The sequence below is a fragment of the Dichotomopilus funicola genome (assembly GCF_033296635.1).
Source record: "Dichotomopilus funicola strain CBS 141.50 unplaced genomic scaffold C8A04scaffold_3, whole genome shotgun sequence".
NCBI lineage: Eukaryota > Fungi > Ascomycota > Sordariomycetes > Sordariales > Chaetomiaceae > Dichotomopilus > Dichotomopilus funicola.
Window position 1 is genome coordinate 170,029 of NW_026944024.1, and position 17,450 is coordinate 187,478.

Genomic DNA, 17,450 nt, shown 5'->3' on the forward strand with positions numbered 1-17,450 from the left:
TTTTTTTTTTTTTTTTTTTTTTCTCTCTCTCTTTCTTGATCAAAGTCCGATCCGGGCTTTCGGGTGGCGTGAACCGGCTGCAGCTCCCACTGCAGCCTTACCAATAGAGTAATTTGGTTCCGAGTCTGAGTTGCGAGCTCGTTATTTCGTTTGCATCAAGCGGTACATAGCGTCGCTGTTGGGACCGTCGCGTGCATGAAGTTTTTCTGGGGTTCGGATGACACCTCGGCCGCCTATGGTGCTTGTAGAAAAAAGATCGCTCCCCCCGTCGCGTCTGTCTGAGAAGGAGAACGGAGTTGTTGAAGGAAGAATTAACTTTCTCTCCTCAAGGCTTCCCCTCTTGGGATGCGACGAAATAATCCCATCTATCACCAAACAATAAACAACTAATAACTGTCTGCGACGGTCTAATCTTTTCCATCCCATTTTTTGTTTTCTCGTGTTCGCATTAGCGGTGTACGATACGATTCGTCCTTTTTGGCATTTGCGCTCCTCCACCTGAACCCGATCGATCTAAGATCTAGTGCCCGGCCACCCGCCCTTCAGCCCATTTTTGGCATAATATTCACGGGCGGCGCTCCGGCCGAGTTGACGACACGACACGGCCGGCCCGTCTCGTCTCGAGTTCCACCACCGCCGATGATGTTCCCACGAGATGGGCCACCACCGCATGGCCCACCGCCTGGCCCGCCGCCGCCCAACCCGGCCGATTTCGCGGATGAAGACGCGCGGAATTCGCAGAGCATCCTCATCTGTGTCGGCATCATGCTGTTTTTCTCATTGACGGCGGTCGCCCTGCGGTTTTATGTCCGCATCAAACTGCTGCGCTCGGTCAAGAGCGAGGACTGGACTATGTTGGCTTCGATGGTACGCCGAGAGTCCGGCTCCTGGGGGTTGAGATGGGAGGTCTGGGAAGCTTTAAATCTAACCTTTGGGCTACTCTACAGGTGGCGGGTATCGCGTTTGGAGTTTTTATGGTGCTCCGTAAGAAGATGCTTCTTATCTACTGTATCTTCCCCAACACTCAACTCCATGTCGTGGTTACTCACCGGTGTTTGTTCACCCTGTTTAGAAGAAGAAAACGGCCTTGGGCGACATACCCCACCTGGGCCATCAGAAGAGTACACGGCGTATCTCAAGGTTAGTAACTCCCCCAAAAACAACAGGGAAAACCGAAGGCTCGGCGGACGCCCAGCACGTATTCGTACGTGATTGCTAACAACAACCAACCTCCGAGGAACAGTGGTCGTGGATCGGCACGCTCTTCTACAACCTCAGCTTGGCCTTCACCAAGGTTTCCATTCTCCTGCTGTACCTTCGCGTCCTGACACACGACTATATCCGCAAAGTGACCTGGGGCGCGCTCGGCATCGTGGTCATCTACAACACCTGGGCCATCGCCATGTACCTCACCATGTGCGTCCCTATCCAGAAGAAGTGGCTTCCGGAAATAGACGGGTACTGCCACCCCGTGACGGTGTGGTGGGCTTTGACGTACATTCACATCATCACCGATTTCATGATCTTTGGGATCCCCATCCCGGTCGTCGTGGGCATGACCATTCCTTTGCGACAGAAACTGGGTCTTTTGGCCGTGTTTACGCTTGGCTCCTTGTAAGTTGGCGCTCCCTACCTTACTTGCCCCTCTGCCTTGTCCTACTACCCCTCTGCAAAAAATAGCATCCTCTTTTCTTTTGGGTTTAATTTTACGTCCTTTCTTTCCCTTTTCCTCTAGCTGCTTTAATTTGCTGACAGCTCCCCTTAGCGTCTGCCTCATTTCGGTGCTACGCGCCATTTGGCTCAACGAATTGTACCACCCAGGCGACAAGACATGGGGCATTGTCACCATCGCGAACTGGTCCACGGCCGAGGTCAACGCCGCAATCGTGTGTGGTTGCATGCCCACCCTCCGGCCGCTCCTCGCCAAAGTCTTTGGGCCGATGATGGACCGCATCAAGCCGCAGGAGAATCAGCAGACCACGGGGGACCCGTCGAACCGGCCGAGAACCATCGGGTCGATGTCCCTGAACATTTTCCGACTTGGACGAGGAGCTGCATCCCGGGCGGGGCGGGGGTCAGTGCATGTCGAGTCCGGCTTGTCCTGGACCCAGGGGACGACGCTGACGGTCTCGCATCGGAGTAATTTCAGCAAAACGACGCCCGGAAATCTCGATTCTGCTGTGGAGTTGGTTACCGGGCAAGCGGCCAGCAGGGAACCCACGAGGGAGGGGCCTGGGCATCATGACAACAAGCCCGCGTCGTCGAGGGGGTCTGTTGACAGCATGAATCGAGTACCTACAGCAGGGTAATTCGTCGGGTATTTTTCCCGCCTCATGTTTGACGACTCTATTTTTTTTTCTTACACTACAATATCCCCAATAGCATGTTTGTTTGTTTTCTCTGTCCCAGACTCCAGTGTTCCTCTTCTTCGCTCTTCGCTTTCGGTGCGACTCTCAGGACTCCCCTCCCAGGCTCCCAGGTCTAGTTCATCCAACACCCCGCAACGCGACAGGGATTCTTGCAGCACATGTCCAGCTCGACAAATCACACTGGCTTGGGCCGGCGCAGCCGTGTGGGCGAATCCATGAAAACTCCACGGCCCATGTGGTTTTGGTAGCATTGCGACAGCATTGCGACGAGGCCTTTTGATTACCCGTTAGCGCCCCTGCCGAATTCCGTCGCGCGCAGAACACGAGCCGCGCGAATCAATCCTACCGGGCACACAACCTCGGAATGCCTGCCGGACAACCTTGCGCCATCCACTTCCCGCTCTCGCTTCGCCCCGAAGCCAACCTGACTAAAGGGGATGGAAAGCGGAGATGGGACCCAAGAATGGGGGTCAAGCCATGACGAACTCGTGATGGTCGCCCGGGGAGCCGAGAGTTGAAAAAGCGTGGTGCTTGTCCCTGTGTGCGGGGAGAAATTGATCGTGAAAAAGGATAGCGTTTGCTGTTGTGTGTTTCGTCTCGTTTGTCCAATTGCTGGATCATCTACACAAGGAACGACGGACATCATCGGACATCATGCGTCTTTGCGGCGTCGTTTTTATCTCGCTTGTGGCGGCCACGAGTGCTACCAGCAACTCCCACGCCAAGCGCCAAGTCTCGCAACTTCGGGACCGGTATGACTTCCTCGTTGTCGGTGGCGGCACGAGCGGGCTTACCGTGGCCGACCGATTGAGCGAGGCTTTCCCCTCGAGTACGTCCTCAGATCTGAGCATCATGGCAACGCAACGCCACGACGTTGTATCTCTTTGCCCATCGCTAATAATGTCCCGTAGAAACCGTACTGGTTATCGAGTATGGCGACGTTCATTATGCCCCCGGTACCTTTGATCCGCCCACGAATTGGATCACAGCCAACCCCGATGCGGCGCCGGCGTGGTCGTTCAACTCGGTCCCAAATCTAGAGTTCGGGAACAAGACTGCGTTCGTCCAGGCCGGCCAAGTCGTCGGCGGAAGCAGTGCCGTGAATGGCATGTTCTTCGATCGTGGGTCTCAGTATGACTACGATGCTTGGACAGAAGCTGGCGGTCCCGAGTTTGCCCAATCTTCGATCAAGTGGGATTGGGAGGGTATCTTCCCGTACTTCAAGAAGGTAAGGCTACTGCCATGTACCCCACGAAAACCAACCAGTGATACTAACAACATCGCCAGAGCGTGACCTTCACCGAGCCCCCAGCTGAGATTGCTGAAAAGTACAACTACACCTGGGACCTTTCAGCATTTGGTGGTTCAACTCCAATCCACAGCAGTTTCCCAGCCTACCAATGGGTCGATCTTTCCGTGCGCACCGACGCTTTTCGCGACATGGGACTCGCCAGCCCAAAGGAATGCGCTAGCGGCGACAAAGACGGCATCTGTTGGGCGCCCGTCTCACAGCACCCAGTAACGGCGAGACGATCGCACTCTGGGCTGGGGCACTACGCTGATGTGCAGCCCCGTTCGAACTATGACCTCCTGGTCAAGCACCAGGTTGTTCGCGTCGTGTACCCTGACGGACCAAACTCCGGCCCGCCGCTTGTCGAGGCCAAGTCGCTCGATGACGGCCACCTCTTTAACGTGACTGTGGACGGCGAGGTGATCGTGTCAGCGGGTGCCCTCCACACCCCGACGGTGCTCCTCCGCAGCGGAATCGGTCCGGCAGCAGTCCTCAGCGATGCCGGGATCCCCCTCACCCTTGACCTGCCCGGCGTTGGGTCCAACTTCCAAGACCACTCCGGGCCCATGGTGACGTGGTCCTACACCAAATCCTACGACTTTTGGCCGCTCCCCAACGATTTCGTCAACAACGCTACCCTCAAAGCTGACGCTACCGCCGGGTTCGACGAGACCCCTGCCCGGGGTCCGTACACCATGGCAGGCGGCAACTCTGCCATCTTCGTCTCCCTCCCCCACCTCGCCGACAACCACGCCAACATCACCAAGAAGATCCTCGCCATGATCGCCGACGGCTCAGCCACCTCTTATCTCCCCGCGGACCTTCGCAGCATCCCCGAGATCGCAGCCGGGTATTCGGCTCAGCTCGCGGCCCTTGCCAAGCTGCTTTCCAACCCGGAAGCGCCCAGCATCGAATCACCCTGGGCCACCTCCCAAGCCACCGTATCAGCGCCCTCTTTCCTCCTCCACCCCCTCAGCCGCGGGACTGTCAGGCTCGACAAGAACAACCATCTCGCCCAGCCCGTGCTGGACTACCGAGCCGGGTCCAACCCAGTCGACTTTGACCTGCACCGCGCGCATGTGCGATTCCTGCGCAAGTTGGTCGAGACGCCAACGCTGACGGCGCTGGGGGTGCAGGAGATTGGGCCCGGGAAGGATGTGGCTGCAGATGACGAGACGTTGGATGAGTATGTGCGTTCGTCGGCCGTGCTTTCGTTCATGCACCCGTGTTGCACGGCGGCTATGTTGCCGGAGAATTTGGGAGGGGTCGTTGGGACGGACTTGAAGGTTCATGGGGCTAAGGGGTTAAGGGTGGTGGATATGAGTGTGATGCCGTTCTTGATTGGGTCGCATTTGAGCGCTACGGCGTATGCGGTGGGCGAGAAGGTGAGTCTCTTTTTTTTCGCTCTCCATGGTTTTGCCCGAAACGATGATATGTGTCCTTGTGTTAAGTCATACTAATACTGATGTGTGTGGAACAGGCCGCGGATATCATCATCAATGAGTGGAAATCTCGATGAGTGGGAATCGAAGGCAGGGGGAGGATGGATGATCGAGTGCTGCAACGTGGGTGGAACAGCAGCGTGCTTTCGTGGCCAGTTTAGGAATTTTTAGGAGTTAATCAGTTAATTACAAAGAAAGATATCTTCGACAGACCTCGTACCATCTATTTTGAGATGCCATGACTAGCGAGATTCTATTTTCTTAATAAGCTCTTAAACTTACATAGTAATTATGTATATGCATGCGTTCCAGGAACCTTTCAATGCAAGGTTTCAAAGATATGGCCTCATTAAAACACACCATCCAGGAGCTTCTACGCTAGACGTTAAACTCGATAAAAATCTGCATTGCGAGTCGAGATATTGAGATGCCGTAAGTATCCGACCGCAAGCTGATTACGTGCATAGTTGCCCGTGTAAGTCACACTGAAATAGTTGCCATGGCGCATCCTATGCAACAGTGGCTGCGTTGCTCCACACCTGTCGCCAGCTGGTGAACCTTGCCAAAGGTTCAAGGCGGGCATCAGCCATGCCCCTCCAAATGCCCCGCTAAGAAGTCAAATACCGTGGCTGTCCTCTTCCACGCAGCTACTCTCCCACTTCGACTCCTTCACCCTTTTGCCCAAAGCCCTGTCCTAGTCTCCCTTGCTCCTCTATTTTGGATAGATATCAATTCCTTATCAATTATATTATTATATAGCATTCCTACCGCAATCATGGACCAAGACCAGTTTGGTGGCCGAACCGACGACGATCTGTTCTCCGATGACATCGAGCTCGTCGACGAGACAGTGGAATATGTCGTCGAAACTGCCCCCGTCTTCGATGCGCCCGCGGTGGTAGAAGCAGCCCCGGCGCCGGCACCACCACCAGCCCCAGCGACGACGGAACCTACACCCGTTGTAGCACCACAGCCCCGGGCAGCACCAAGTCAACCCGCGAGGTCATCGCTCGCGCAGTCCCGCCATGCTCCCAAACCGGCGGCTCAGGAGAACAACAACAACAATAACAATAAACCACCGCGCTCGTCTAAGAAACACAACAATGCTAAAAAGGGCCCGAAACCTTCCTCGCGAGCCGTAAGCGAAACCCCGTCCGGCTCCGAATCGATCGCGACAACCGCGGCGACCCCAGCGCCAGACACACCCGCCGCGACCGACAAGCCCGAACAGCCACAGTCAACCCCCGTCCCATCCGGGCCCGCGACCGCGACCGAGTCCACCACCACGAACAACCACGGCAACACGGCCTCAGCCGTCTCCCACGCCCGCCTATCCTCCGGCGCAAACCCCCGTCAAAAGCTCACCGAAACGGAACTGGCCGCGCGCATGGAGAAGATGCGCCTGCTCGCCGCAGAAAAGACGCGCCGTTTCGAGGAAGCGCAGCGCGACGCTTCGGAACACGATGTCGCGTACGAGATCGGCATGGAGGAAGCGCGCAAGCGCCGGGCTGAAGAGGCCTCGCGCCGTAAGGCGGCAGAGGAGGAGCGTCGCAAGCTGGAGGTGGAGCGTGCTAAGAATCGTGAGCGGAAGCTTAAGGCGATGGGGATGAAGGAGGGCGGGGGGTGGGATGCTGGCAAGGAGGAACGGGAGAGGCAGGAGGATGCTGCAGGGAATGGATTCCGCGGGGCTAATGGTGGTGTGCGGGGGGCGAGGTCAGGTGGTGGTGGTGATAGAGGAGGATTGGGCGCCAGTCGGTTTTCTGCTGGTGGCGATGGTGGAGAGGCAGATGTGAGAGGGGAGTTTGACGGGTTTGGGATCAGGGGTAGGGGTATGGGGATGAGAGGACGTGGCCGTGTTAGGGGACGAGGAGGGCGCGGAGGTGGACGGGCGCTCTTCGACGAACACGATGGGGAACACCATGGCGGTGATCACAGCCGACGCGGCGAACATCACACAGCACAGGCACCAGCGCCGCCAAAGAAGGTGGATCTGAAGAAGGAAGACTTCCCAGCTCTACCGTCGTCCAACGCGGCTCCTAAAAAGATCGACACCGCCTGGGGCAAACAAGCCGGAGTGGCTGAGCTACCGCTGTCCCCTCCGGTTGGGAAATGGGACGAAGAAGTGGAAGCCACGTTGGCCAAAGAAACCTAGAGGGAATGGTATACCAGCCAGGATTAGAAGTCATGAGATGGTGATCTCCTTTTGACGCTGCCTGTCGGAGATCGGGCAAGGAATTGGAAGCTTCTTCGGAAGGGGAGAACAGACAGTTGGAACGGAACGCCTGGTGACTGCTCGCGGAAAGTAGGGTGCTTTGCGGGGCCACCTTCGCAGGTGTGGTTGAGCTTTGGATTAGAAACAAGAAACGCAAGAAACTATCAATTATGGAGGGCCGATGATTTAGATTAAAATGGCCGGTAGTGGGAGACGTTCAGCAAAAACACGGCTGACATCTCAAGGGCAACGCGTGCTAGAGTTTAGGATACCCAAAATTGATATGACATGATTTACACGAAGGGCAACTACACCGTTTGCATTCCCAATCCGAACCGTGATATCGTACTATTTTCATTACATCCCCCCTAAATTTAAAACGCCAGAACTCCCTGCCAATGCAATCTCTCGTATGTCTCCTAATACAGCACACAACCCCGGCACCCCGATAAACACAGACACCAAGCCTACCACCCCCGTCTCGGTCCTCGTGGTCGGAACCCACCATTCCTCGGGCCCCTCCCCTTCCACCCATCACCATACCCTCCTCCCGGCCCCGTCGGCACACCACCACCCATATCATCATCCCCACCTCCCCCACCCATCGACATAGGCGGCCGTTGCCTCCCACGCATCTCCTTCGGAAACGCATCATACGCCTTGCGCATCTGCGCAAACCCCAAATGCATCTTCCCAAAAAAGTGATCCGCCAACCGCCGATCATTATCCAGCCGACTCAAATACGCACCACACACATCACACACCTGCAATTTCTGGTGCCCCGACGGCCCCGATGTCTCCGATAGCGACTTCAGCTCCCGCTCCCTTTCCGCCTTGGACGCCTGCGCGTGCCGCACCTTGTAGTACTCATCATACGCGCGCGCGACCTCGCCCGCCTCGGCGAGGATCTCGACTTCGAGCAGGCCGTTGGCGACGGTGGCGCCGAGGTCGGAGATGGATTTGAGGAGAGCGTTGGTTTGGCGGACTTCGTCGGGGGTCTTTTCGAGGCGGCGCTGGAGGGTGTCGATGTTGCGGTTGCAAGACTCGATGCGGGTTTGGAGATCGCGGAGGTAGTCGTATTCGAAACCGTATTTTTTGCGGTCGGGTTCTGGGAGGGCTTCGTACTCGGCTTTGAGGGCCTCGGAGTGTACACGGGGGCAGGCGCCTAGGTCGGCTTTGGTGTTGGTGAAGAGGTCGTGTGGGCAGGTGCCGACGAGGTAGGAGCGGCAGACTTTGGGGTCGGTTAGGGGGAGTTGGGCGCTGCGGGAGGCCATGCCGCCGCCCATTAGCTGCTCTGGGAGGGGTTAGCTGGGCCGTTCATTATGGAGTATGGGCAGGTGGGAAGGAATCGATAGATTTGGCTAGTTGAAGGAGGCGAAGGAGAGATTTGCGACGTACCTAGCAGCTTCCTTTGCTCGGCCGCCATGATGAAAAGTTATCAGCGGGTTGACCAATTCGAGGTGACCGTCGATTTCTATTGCAAATCGGTGTTACGGTCTCGTAAAATGCGCACGGTCGAGGCTCGTGGAAGAGGTTGTTCTGGGAGTTTGATGATAAATTTGGAGGTTGACTCGGAATATTTCCAGCCGCGCTGCAAGGCTGCAAATCGCGGTTCCGCTGCTGGGGAAGTGGGCCTGTGCGCAGAGTGGGCGACCCCCTGTCCAGGTTACGTTTTCGCGCGTCCAGCCCCTGCTGCGGCCCGCTGTCATCTTTCGAGACTGGCGTTCTCCAACTCGATCATCCTGGACCCCGACTTCTGCATCGTCAACTTCTCCTTGCTGTCGCGGTTGCATACGCCCAATGGCCGGGCCGCGCTGAGGAAGAAAGATGCGCCGATTCCTGTCTCTCCTTTGGCTTTCGTTGCTTTCCTTTTTCACATTTTCTGCCCCGGTTTCCGCAACCGATTCCGATTACCATGAGCAACTGAACTTGAGGCCACTGCCTCTATCTTCGCTGCTCGCGAGTTTCAATTTTCGCTCCAACACGACCCTCTCCGAGTTCGAAAAGGGGAATTTCCGCTTCTTCCCCCGGTCCCTCGCACAAATCCTACAACATGCCGGTACACGCGAGCTACACTTGAGGTTCAGCCTGGGGCGATGGGATGCGGAGACTTGGGGTGCTCGGCCATGGAATGGGGCGCGCGAGGGCGGGACGGGCGTTGAGCTGTGGGCATGGCTAGAGGCGGATACAAACGAGGAGTAAGACGTCCCGGGGCACTGGATGTGGCATACTCTGTCGTGGTAGACTCGTGGCTGACTTTTTGACCCAGGGCTGACCACAAATGGCTGACCCTGACGAACGCTTTGTCCGGTCTCTTTTGCGCCTCGCTTAACTTTATCGATGGTACCCGGACGACCCGGCCCGTGATGTCGTTCCAGCCCGAAGGCGATCATTCCGCAGTCGACAACATGCAACTGCTTTACGGTGTCCTGCCACACGAGGTCGTTTGTACCGAGAACTTGACCCCTTTCCTAAAGCTCTTGCCGTGCAAGGGCAAAGCCGGCATTGCAACCCTCCTAGATGGACACAAACTGTTTGATTCGTCGTGGCAGAGCATGGCCATTGATATTCGGCCCATCTGCCCAGCTGGTGGAGAGTGTGTACTTCAAATTGAGCAGACGATCGATATGGTGCTGGATATTGACAGGTCGAAACGGCCAAGGGGTATGCAACATTCACCTGGTCGACGTTCTGCACTGTGACATGTCGCTAACAGTATCCAGGTAACCCTATCCCGAGACCCCCTCCTAGCGAGCAATTGCCTTGTGATGCTTCCAAGCCCTACAATTCGCACGACACTTGCTTCCCTGTAGACCACACCAACCAAGAGTGGACACTTTCCCAGATCTTCGGCAAGACGGTCAAGGGAACCTGTCCCCTCGCGGACGAGGCTGTCCCACCCGTCTGCCTCCAGGTCCACCATTCCCGCAGCGTCTTCGTTTCCAAGGATGTGCACGAAAAGAAGAACCCCGACGGCCTCTCTCGCTGCTTCCACATCTCACCCGAGACCGACATGGAGCTCATGCTCCCGCGCCCCGACGACGCCGAGGCTGCCTCCTCGTCCACAAGCATCATCGCCGCCGAAACCCCTCTACTCTACGCCGAGCGCAGCTTCACCGGCCACGGCCAAGAACGCGGTGGTGTGCAAACCATCCTGCGCAACCCCAGCCCCGACACAGAGGTGGAATTCATCTATATGGAGTCCCTCCCCTGGTTCATGCGCATCTACCTGCATACCATGGAAGCCCGCATTGCCAGCCAACAGCCCCACACCAACGCCTCCTCCTCGGCTTCGTCTTACTCTTCTCTCATCGAGCAAGTCTACTACCGCCCCGCCCTCGACCGCGCCCGCGGCACTCAACTTGAAGTCCGCATGCGCGTTCCCCCAGCCTCCACCGTCTTCCTCACCTACGACTTTGAGAAGTCCATCCTCCGATACACCGAGTACCCACCAGACGCAAACCGTGGGTTCGACGTTGCTGCTGCTGTCATCACCATTCTTGACCCCACCACGCAGGGGCAAGAAGCTGGCGGAAAGGAGTTAGCAGCGGCGTATACCCTGCGTACTACTTCGCTTCTGTGCAGCTTGCCAACTCCAGATTTCAGTATGCCGTATAACGTGATCATCTTCACGTCCACTGCGATAGCCCTGGCTTTTGGGGGCATGTTCAATATCCTGGTGAGGCGGTTTGTGGCTGCGGATGAGGGGCCGGAGGCAGGGCTGAAGGTGTTGATTGCGAAGCTGAAGGCACGGGTGAAGGGTGTCAAAGGGTGAGAGAGTCGGGCGAGTCCTGTGAAGTAATGTATACATTTTGTTAGAAATATTAGCATGGCGATTTGTTTTACTGGTGTCCCATGTGTGTTCTACACATTAATTGGATCGCACATTGCTCTCAATTGGGTGCTGAACGTTAGTTATCTGGAATCACATCAAACTGACAATCAGGGAAGAGAAACTTCAACCCTAACCCTCCGCGTCCTAGAACGACGATGCACACCAAGGGACCAATTAGTTATTACTTTTTTTTTTCATTCCTCGCATCCCAAGACACCTTGAAGCGCAGGCAATGGGAGGAAGGCAACAGCTGTTTGGGTCCAAAATATAGGCTGGTCCCGACCGGGCACGGCCTCCTCGGAGTCCTTGCTGTGCCATGAAGAATTATGGGGGGCCTGAAGATTCGTATCACCAAACAAGGCTGCTATGAGTTGGGCTGACCCTTTCGTACAAGAGCACGGGACTGGGAGCTAACCCCGCTTTTATACGACTGCATATATACCTGATTTACCTACCCTTGCAGATCTGTAAGTCCCTACCCAGTAGCTCAACCACCGTCTACAGTTCTTCCACCCCCCCCAACTACCTATCATCCCGCTTCTGTTTTCTTTAACGCAGACATTTCACATTTGTTCTCCACGTGCTTCTTAATTATCGATTTGTGGCGTACGAATCATGTCGACTCCCACACGCTCTCAAGGCTCTCAAGGCTCTCAGGGCCCTCAAGGCCCTCGACAGTCAACGCTCGCTCGACGTCCCATGGTCACCACCGTCCGTAAGCCACTACCCACCCCACCGAAAGCGCAAGTAATCCCGGCTCCTGGTCGCGCGCCCACTACCGGCAAGCTGTCCGTCTTTTTGGCTGGCTCCATTACTGCCAGCAGCGCTGGCCCCGACTGGCGCTTGCCGCTCATAGAGTCGCTTCGGGGCCATCAATTGACCCTTTTCAACCCGCTCCGGGAGGATTGGAACGCATCATGGAGGGAGGATATGTCCTTCGGGCCGTTTCGGGAGCAGGTGGACTGGGAACAGGATATGCAGGAAAGGGCCGATGTCCTGGTGGTGTATTTTGGCGCGATGACGGATGCCCCGATCAGTCTTCTTGAATTGGGATTGAGCGCTCGGTCACCCACGAAAAAGATAATTGTCGTCTGCCACAATCTTTATCCGAAACTTGGCTACGTGGAGATCGTGTCCCGGCGACTTGGGCTGGACTTTTTCAAGGTTGGGAATGAAAAAGATTTATTGTGGGGAGTGCAGGAAAGATTGTTGAAACTTCTGAGAGCAAGGCTTCCCCGTCGTGCACCACCCGGGCAGCAGAGCCAGCAGAGCGCGTGATCGAGTCGGGTGTCAAGTGAGTCGAAGTTGGCTCTGGCTCGATTAATATTGTAACAGCCAGAGTCAAATATCAGTCAGAATATCAGTCATAACGCCATAAATACCGGTTACACACCAGCTCTGTCCAAGAGCACAACTTCAATGACGCTGTAGTTCAACAAATGAATCATAAAATCATCGATGAAAATGCGTAGATGGCTGAACAAAGGTCACTGCAGTAATCTCCGAGGCTTAACAAGTCGAGACACGGAGACTCGCGGAATCTTGAGCAAACATGGAATCTTACACGGTGTCAAACTTCCAGGGACTTTGGTATGTGGCCCGTGCTCCCGCAACGGTTTGCGCACGCCATCGCACAGTGAGTGGGGTGCCGCAGCATGCCACTGGCAATGCCCCGCTCCTCCACAATCTCTGGAACCAACCTGGAACAGCAATTTTTGACTCATCCAAGCAAGCGGCCAGGCTGACCTTTTTATAGGTCCCCCACACAAGTGCGATCTGACCTCTGCCAACGGCCGGATGCGCTCCCTCACTCGGATTCGAACTGCTGCTTCTTTCTTTTCATTGAGATACCCCCTTTCCCACACGCCCCGAAAGACTCCAACTGCTTGGGTTCCTCGGACTTTTTCAATGGCAGCCATCACTGTCCACAACTCACTCAAGCCCGGAGCACCGGTGCCGTTTATACCCCGGGAGGAGGGCAAGGTCTCGTGGTACGCCTGCGGGCCAACAACCTATGACCTGAGCCATCTTGGCCACGCCCGCAACTATGTCTCGACGGACATCATTCGCCGTATTTTGATGCATCACTTTGGCTTCAAGGTCAACTTTGTGGTGAGTGGCTCATTGATGGTTTGAAAGACACAAATAACAGTTTAAGCTAACCGGATCCAGATGAACTACACGGATGTGGATGACAAGGTTGGTCGACCAGTACATGGGTTTGAAATTGGGGCCAGACACTTAGTTCTTTTTGCAGATTATCATCAAGGCGAGAAGAAAGCGGCTACTGGAGCTCGAAAAGGAGAAGCCATACACCGCAAAGGAGATCCGGGATCTCGTCTTCAAAGCGTTCCAGGCCTATGCGGGAAGCAATCTGCCACTACTCACCGGCGAGGGCCAGTCAATTGTCGATGAGAAGAATTACCTCGAACGCAGGGATGCCGCGTACGGCAAAGTACTATCCGGCGGGACTCTGACGGGCGAGGGGAAGCCTGGCGACCCCGAAGCTAAGGCAAGGATGCATATCGGCAACATGGACTCGGCTGCCAAGTCTCTGGTTGATGGCACGGGGTTCGACGGGGCAGAGGACATTCTTCTTCCATATCTCGACTCCCTGTACAAGGAGACTATCGACACCAGCGACCAGACCATCTTTACAGATCTTACCCAAGCGATGGAAAAGGCGTTCAACGATGACATGGTGGCCTTGAATGTGCTACCACCAGATGCCGTCACGCGAGTCACCGAATACGTCCCGCAGATCGTGGCATTTGTTGAGCAGATCATCGCCAATGGGTTCGCATATGAAGCCAATGGATCGGTGTACTTTGATATTGCGGCTTTCGAGAAGGCGGGAAACAACTACGCCCGGCTACGACCCGAGAGCAAGAACGACAAGACTCTCCAGGAGGAGGGCGAGGGCTCGTTGTCGAAGAGCTTAGAAGGCAAAAAGAGTTCTGGGGACTTTGCGTTGTGCGTTATGCCTGTGCAATAAGTTTGAAGGGGTTCATGCTGACGAGTACGGTGTAGGTGGAAAAAGTCGAAATCTGGTGAACCATATTGGCCGAGCCCCTGGGGTGCAGGTCGCCCAGGCTGGCACATTGAGTGCTCCGTCATGGCCTCCGACAAACTTGGCGAACAGATGGACATTCACTCCGGTGGCATCGATCTGGCGTTCCCTCACCACGACAATGAGTTGGCTCAGAGTGAGGCGTACTTTCACCAGTGCGACAAGGGCGAGCATACCTGGGTCAACTACTTCCTGGTACTGAAGCCTCCTCGCTATCCTATTTGAAAACGCCAGCCGCTAACAGATTGTAGCACATGGGCCATCTCTCCATCGCGGGTAGCAAGATGTCTAAAAGCTTGAAGAACTTCCAGACGATCCAAGATGCGTTGGCGACAACGTACACGGCCCGAAACATGCGCATCGTTTTCTTGATGGGCCGCTGGAACGACGGGGTAGAGATCTCCCCGGATATGCGGAAGCAGGCAGACAGCTGGGAGAGCACAGTTGACGTGAGTTGGCCGCGTTTTAAACACAAAACCCACGCTAACAAGCACAGAATTTCTTCACCAACGTCAAAGCGAAGCTTTCAGAGGCCGGTTCCACGACAGAGGGCGTCAAGGACTTATCCCTGGAAGAGGGGGCAGGAAAGTCCCTCGTCACCGAGCTTGAACAGGCCCAGAAGGACCTGGACTCGGCACTGCGCAACTCATTCGATACCGCCGGTGCTATGCAAGTGATCCTCCGACTCGTCAAGGAGGCCAACATCTACATGGCCGACAAGTCTGGCCAGACCAGCCTAGCGGCTGTTGAGACTGTGGCACGGTGGGTGACCAAGGTTGTGGGCATTCTTGGGTTGGACGCCAGCGCACAGCCACCGTATAACGGTCTCGGATGGGCTTCCGCGAGCGCGGCCGCCGCGGCCAACCTGGACCCTCAAACAGCCGTCAAGCCGTTTGTCGGGGCGTACGTCAAGATCAAAACGGACGTTGAGGCGCTGCATCTCACCGAAGCGTCGGTTCAGACCCTTCTCCAGCAACAGACGCCCGATACCGAGTTTGCCCAGCTGGAGAAGAGCGGCGAGCGTGATGTAGAGAAGCTGGCGCTACCATATCTCCGCGCGGCGTCTCGTCTCCGTGATGTGTTGCGCGCGGTCGTGTCCTCGTTGCCGGCCGCCAGCAAACAAGCGGTGCTTGCGTTGAGTGATCGGATCCGTGATTATGATTTGACGGACATTGGCGTCCAACTTGATGATCAGGTGGACAAGCCAAGTTTGATCAAGTTTGTGCCGGCCTCCAGGTTGATTGCGGCTCGCGAGGAGAAGGCGGCGTTGTTAGCTGAGAAGGCGAGGCAGAAGGAAGAAGGTAAGTTGTCAGATCCTCCCGGGTTCCAACAGGACATGCGCTAACACCTGGATGCAGCCCGCAAGGCGCGAGAGAAGGCAGAGGAGGAGAAATGGGCCAAAGCCAAGGTGCCTCCCCAGGAACTCTTTAAGGGCGACGCGAAGTATCAAGAATGGGATGCTGAGGGTTTGCCAACGAAGCTGGCGGATGGGAGCGAGGTCCCCAAGAGCCAGACCAAGAAGCTCAAGAAGGATTGGGACAGGCAAAAGAAGCTGCACGACGAGTACCTTGCCAAGTTCGGCAGCGCCTAGGAGGCGGGGGCCGCTGAGGTGCCGATTCCGCCACGCCGAAGTAGTTTGTTCTCAACGGGCCGGCGCGGGTCTGGTCCGGGGATTTAGGTGACTCGGGATTGGAGGGAAGAAACAGTGTGTTTGGCCGGCCTGCATGTTTCATGTTTTATGTTTAACTTTTGCAGGTGGCGGAAAAGATGTCATCTTTCCAGTAAGGGATTGACGTTTGTCATTGGGGGCCGAATATGTGTGTTGATGCTTGGCAGCTTTCGCTTCTTGACATATTTGTTCTCTTGTGGAGCCGACAGCATTGTCCCTTAACGTTATCTCTAGAGCTCCCGTCGTAGCATCCATACATACCGAAGCATTCGCCGAAAATTGCCCCAAAAGGGTTCTCAAAGTTCATGATCCCCGCCTTCCTTCATATCTGGACTTTGTCTCATCATCGTCGGCAAAAATAACGACTCCGATCAGTTCCAAAACCCCGCTCCAAGCTCCAGGCAACGAGAATAGCTCCCCCTTCGACGCAACGATCGTGCGCTGCAGATCAACCTGGAAAAACAACAGCGGGGGGATGGGGGGCTTCCAGCAGCTACAGTTACATCGCGGCCCCCAACTGGGCGTTCCCCCTGCGGACAGCAACCCCCCAGTTACCCAGTTTTAAAGTCCCCAGTTTGCCCTGAAAAGTTGTCGTGAGAGAGCTGGCCAGGGGGAGCCCCTCTGAATTTTCTCAATCGGGCAGGTGCACCGCAGCCCGGCGCAGGCGGAGTTGCTGTGGGCATGCGGCGCAGGCGCAGCTTCCACGGTCGTTGATTGAATTCCTAATTCCGCGCGCAACACGTTGCTCGGAACACAAAAACGACAAGAGCTCGAGGATGGATGGTGAACTCAGCGCGTGTCTCAAACCAAGCGGCAGCGGATCGAACGGGCTGCCCACCTCTTATACTACAAGACACAGGGCAAAGAAAACACACTGGACGATGATCATCGCCTGTCACGATAAATATTGTCGTCCTCGGCCAAGCTACCTTTCGTGCTCGGAGGATGTTGCGGAGGCCGTTGTGGGTATCTTCTTCGCCCATGGAGTTGTCTCGACCGCCGGTCCGCCAGGGACCAGGCAACGGCCACGAGGGTTCGGGCAGGGTTACAATGCAGATTGTCGCGCCGCCCCATTCCAAATTAGCGTTCCGTTCGTCAAACGTTCAACAAGTTTTTGACCCTGACAAGCCTGAGAATGAATGGAAATCGGGAATTTGTCCCCGAGTCGCGGGTGGTTCGTCCGATTCGTGAATTGACCCGGATTGGTTTGAAATTCGCGAGCAGGAAGGGCAAACCGGGAAGGATTCATCAGACCATAGGAGGAGCGCAGGTTCGCGAGACGAGACCAGACGAGACGTGAAGCCGGCAGGTGAAAGCTTGGCCGTCGTCGCATCGTACTTTCCCCCAACTTCGATGTTGTTGCCGAAAACGCCTCGTTGGCTTTTCTTTTCTCTGCTTCCCTCTCAACTTGGCCCAAATCACAAAATTGTTGGTCTTTCCCTCCTTGCTTGACCTTTTTTTTTCCACCAACACCCCCAACAGCAGGGTGGCCGTGTTTGCTTGGCGGCTTGTTCGAGCTGTTGGTGACGAAGCGCGCTGATGTGCATGTTGCGCGCTTGTCA

At 55.8% G+C, this 17,450-nt stretch overlaps 7 protein-coding genes across 7 annotated transcripts; 6 read left to right on the plus strand and 1 right to left on the minus strand.

Moving 5' to 3' along the window:
* Positions 1-765: 765 nt before the first annotated feature.
* On the plus strand, positions 766-2,485 carry C8A04DRAFT_34047 (uncharacterized protein; the record flags this gene model as incomplete). Its single annotated transcript, XM_062782693.1, has 6 exons — positions 766-867; positions 948-984; positions 1,073-1,140; positions 1,244-1,614; positions 1,766-2,189; positions 2,417-2,485. The coding sequence occupies 6 exons, from the start codon at positions 766-768 to the stop codon at positions 2,483-2,485; spliced, it is 1,071 nt and encodes a 356-aa protein (XP_062640688.1).
* Positions 2,486-3,023: 538 nt separating this feature from the next.
* Positions 3,024-5,179, plus strand: C8A04DRAFT_8974 (uncharacterized protein; the record flags this gene model as incomplete). The annotated part of the gene is made up of 4 exons (XM_062785309.1): positions 3,024-3,198; positions 3,281-3,597; positions 3,657-5,045; positions 5,141-5,179. The coding sequence occupies 4 exons, from the start codon at positions 3,024-3,026 to the stop codon at positions 5,177-5,179; spliced, it is 1,920 nt and encodes a 639-aa protein (XP_062640689.1).
* A 698-nt stretch (positions 5,180-5,877) lies between these two features.
* Positions 5,878-7,254, plus strand: C8A04DRAFT_24563 (uncharacterized protein; the record flags this gene model as incomplete). The annotated part of the gene is made up of 1 exon (XM_062779212.1): positions 5,878-7,254. One exon carries the CDS (start codon positions 5,878-5,880, stop codon positions 7,252-7,254), a length of 1,377 nt encoding a protein of 458 aa, XP_062640690.1.
* A 527-nt stretch (positions 7,255-7,781) lies between these two features.
* Positions 7,782-8,740, minus strand: C8A04DRAFT_34050 (uncharacterized protein; the record flags this gene model as incomplete). The annotated part of the gene is made up of 2 exons (XM_062782694.1): positions 7,782-8,608; positions 8,713-8,740. 2 exons carry the CDS (start codon positions 8,738-8,740, stop codon positions 7,782-7,784), a joined length of 855 nt encoding a protein of 284 aa, XP_062640691.1.
* A 401-nt stretch (positions 8,741-9,141) lies between these two features.
* Positions 9,142-11,089, plus strand: C8A04DRAFT_8922 (GPI transamidase component PIG-T; the record flags this gene model as incomplete). The annotated part of the gene is made up of 3 exons (XM_062785294.1): positions 9,142-9,512; positions 9,584-9,978; positions 10,038-11,089. The coding sequence occupies 3 exons, from the start codon at positions 9,142-9,144 to the stop codon at positions 11,087-11,089; spliced, it is 1,818 nt and encodes a 605-aa protein (XP_062640692.1).
* Positions 11,090-11,848: 759 nt separating this feature from the next.
* C8A04DRAFT_9142 (uncharacterized protein) lies at positions 11,849-12,427 on the plus strand (the record flags this gene model as incomplete). The annotated part of the gene is made up of 1 exon (XM_062785370.1): positions 11,849-12,427. The coding sequence occupies one exon, from the start codon at positions 11,849-11,851 to the stop codon at positions 12,425-12,427; it is 579 nt and encodes a 192-aa protein (XP_062640693.1).
* Positions 12,428-13,057: 630 nt separating this feature from the next.
* Positions 13,058-15,810, plus strand: C8A04DRAFT_34053 (tRNA synthetases class I (C) catalytic domain-containing protein; the record flags this gene model as incomplete). Its single annotated transcript, XM_062782695.1, has 7 exons — positions 13,058-13,261; positions 13,322-13,348; positions 13,407-14,122; positions 14,180-14,414; positions 14,471-14,668; positions 14,716-15,520; positions 15,578-15,810. The coding sequence occupies 7 exons, from the start codon at positions 13,058-13,060 to the stop codon at positions 15,808-15,810; spliced, it is 2,418 nt and encodes an 805-aa protein (XP_062640694.1).
* Positions 15,811-17,450: the final 1,640 nt, after the last annotated feature.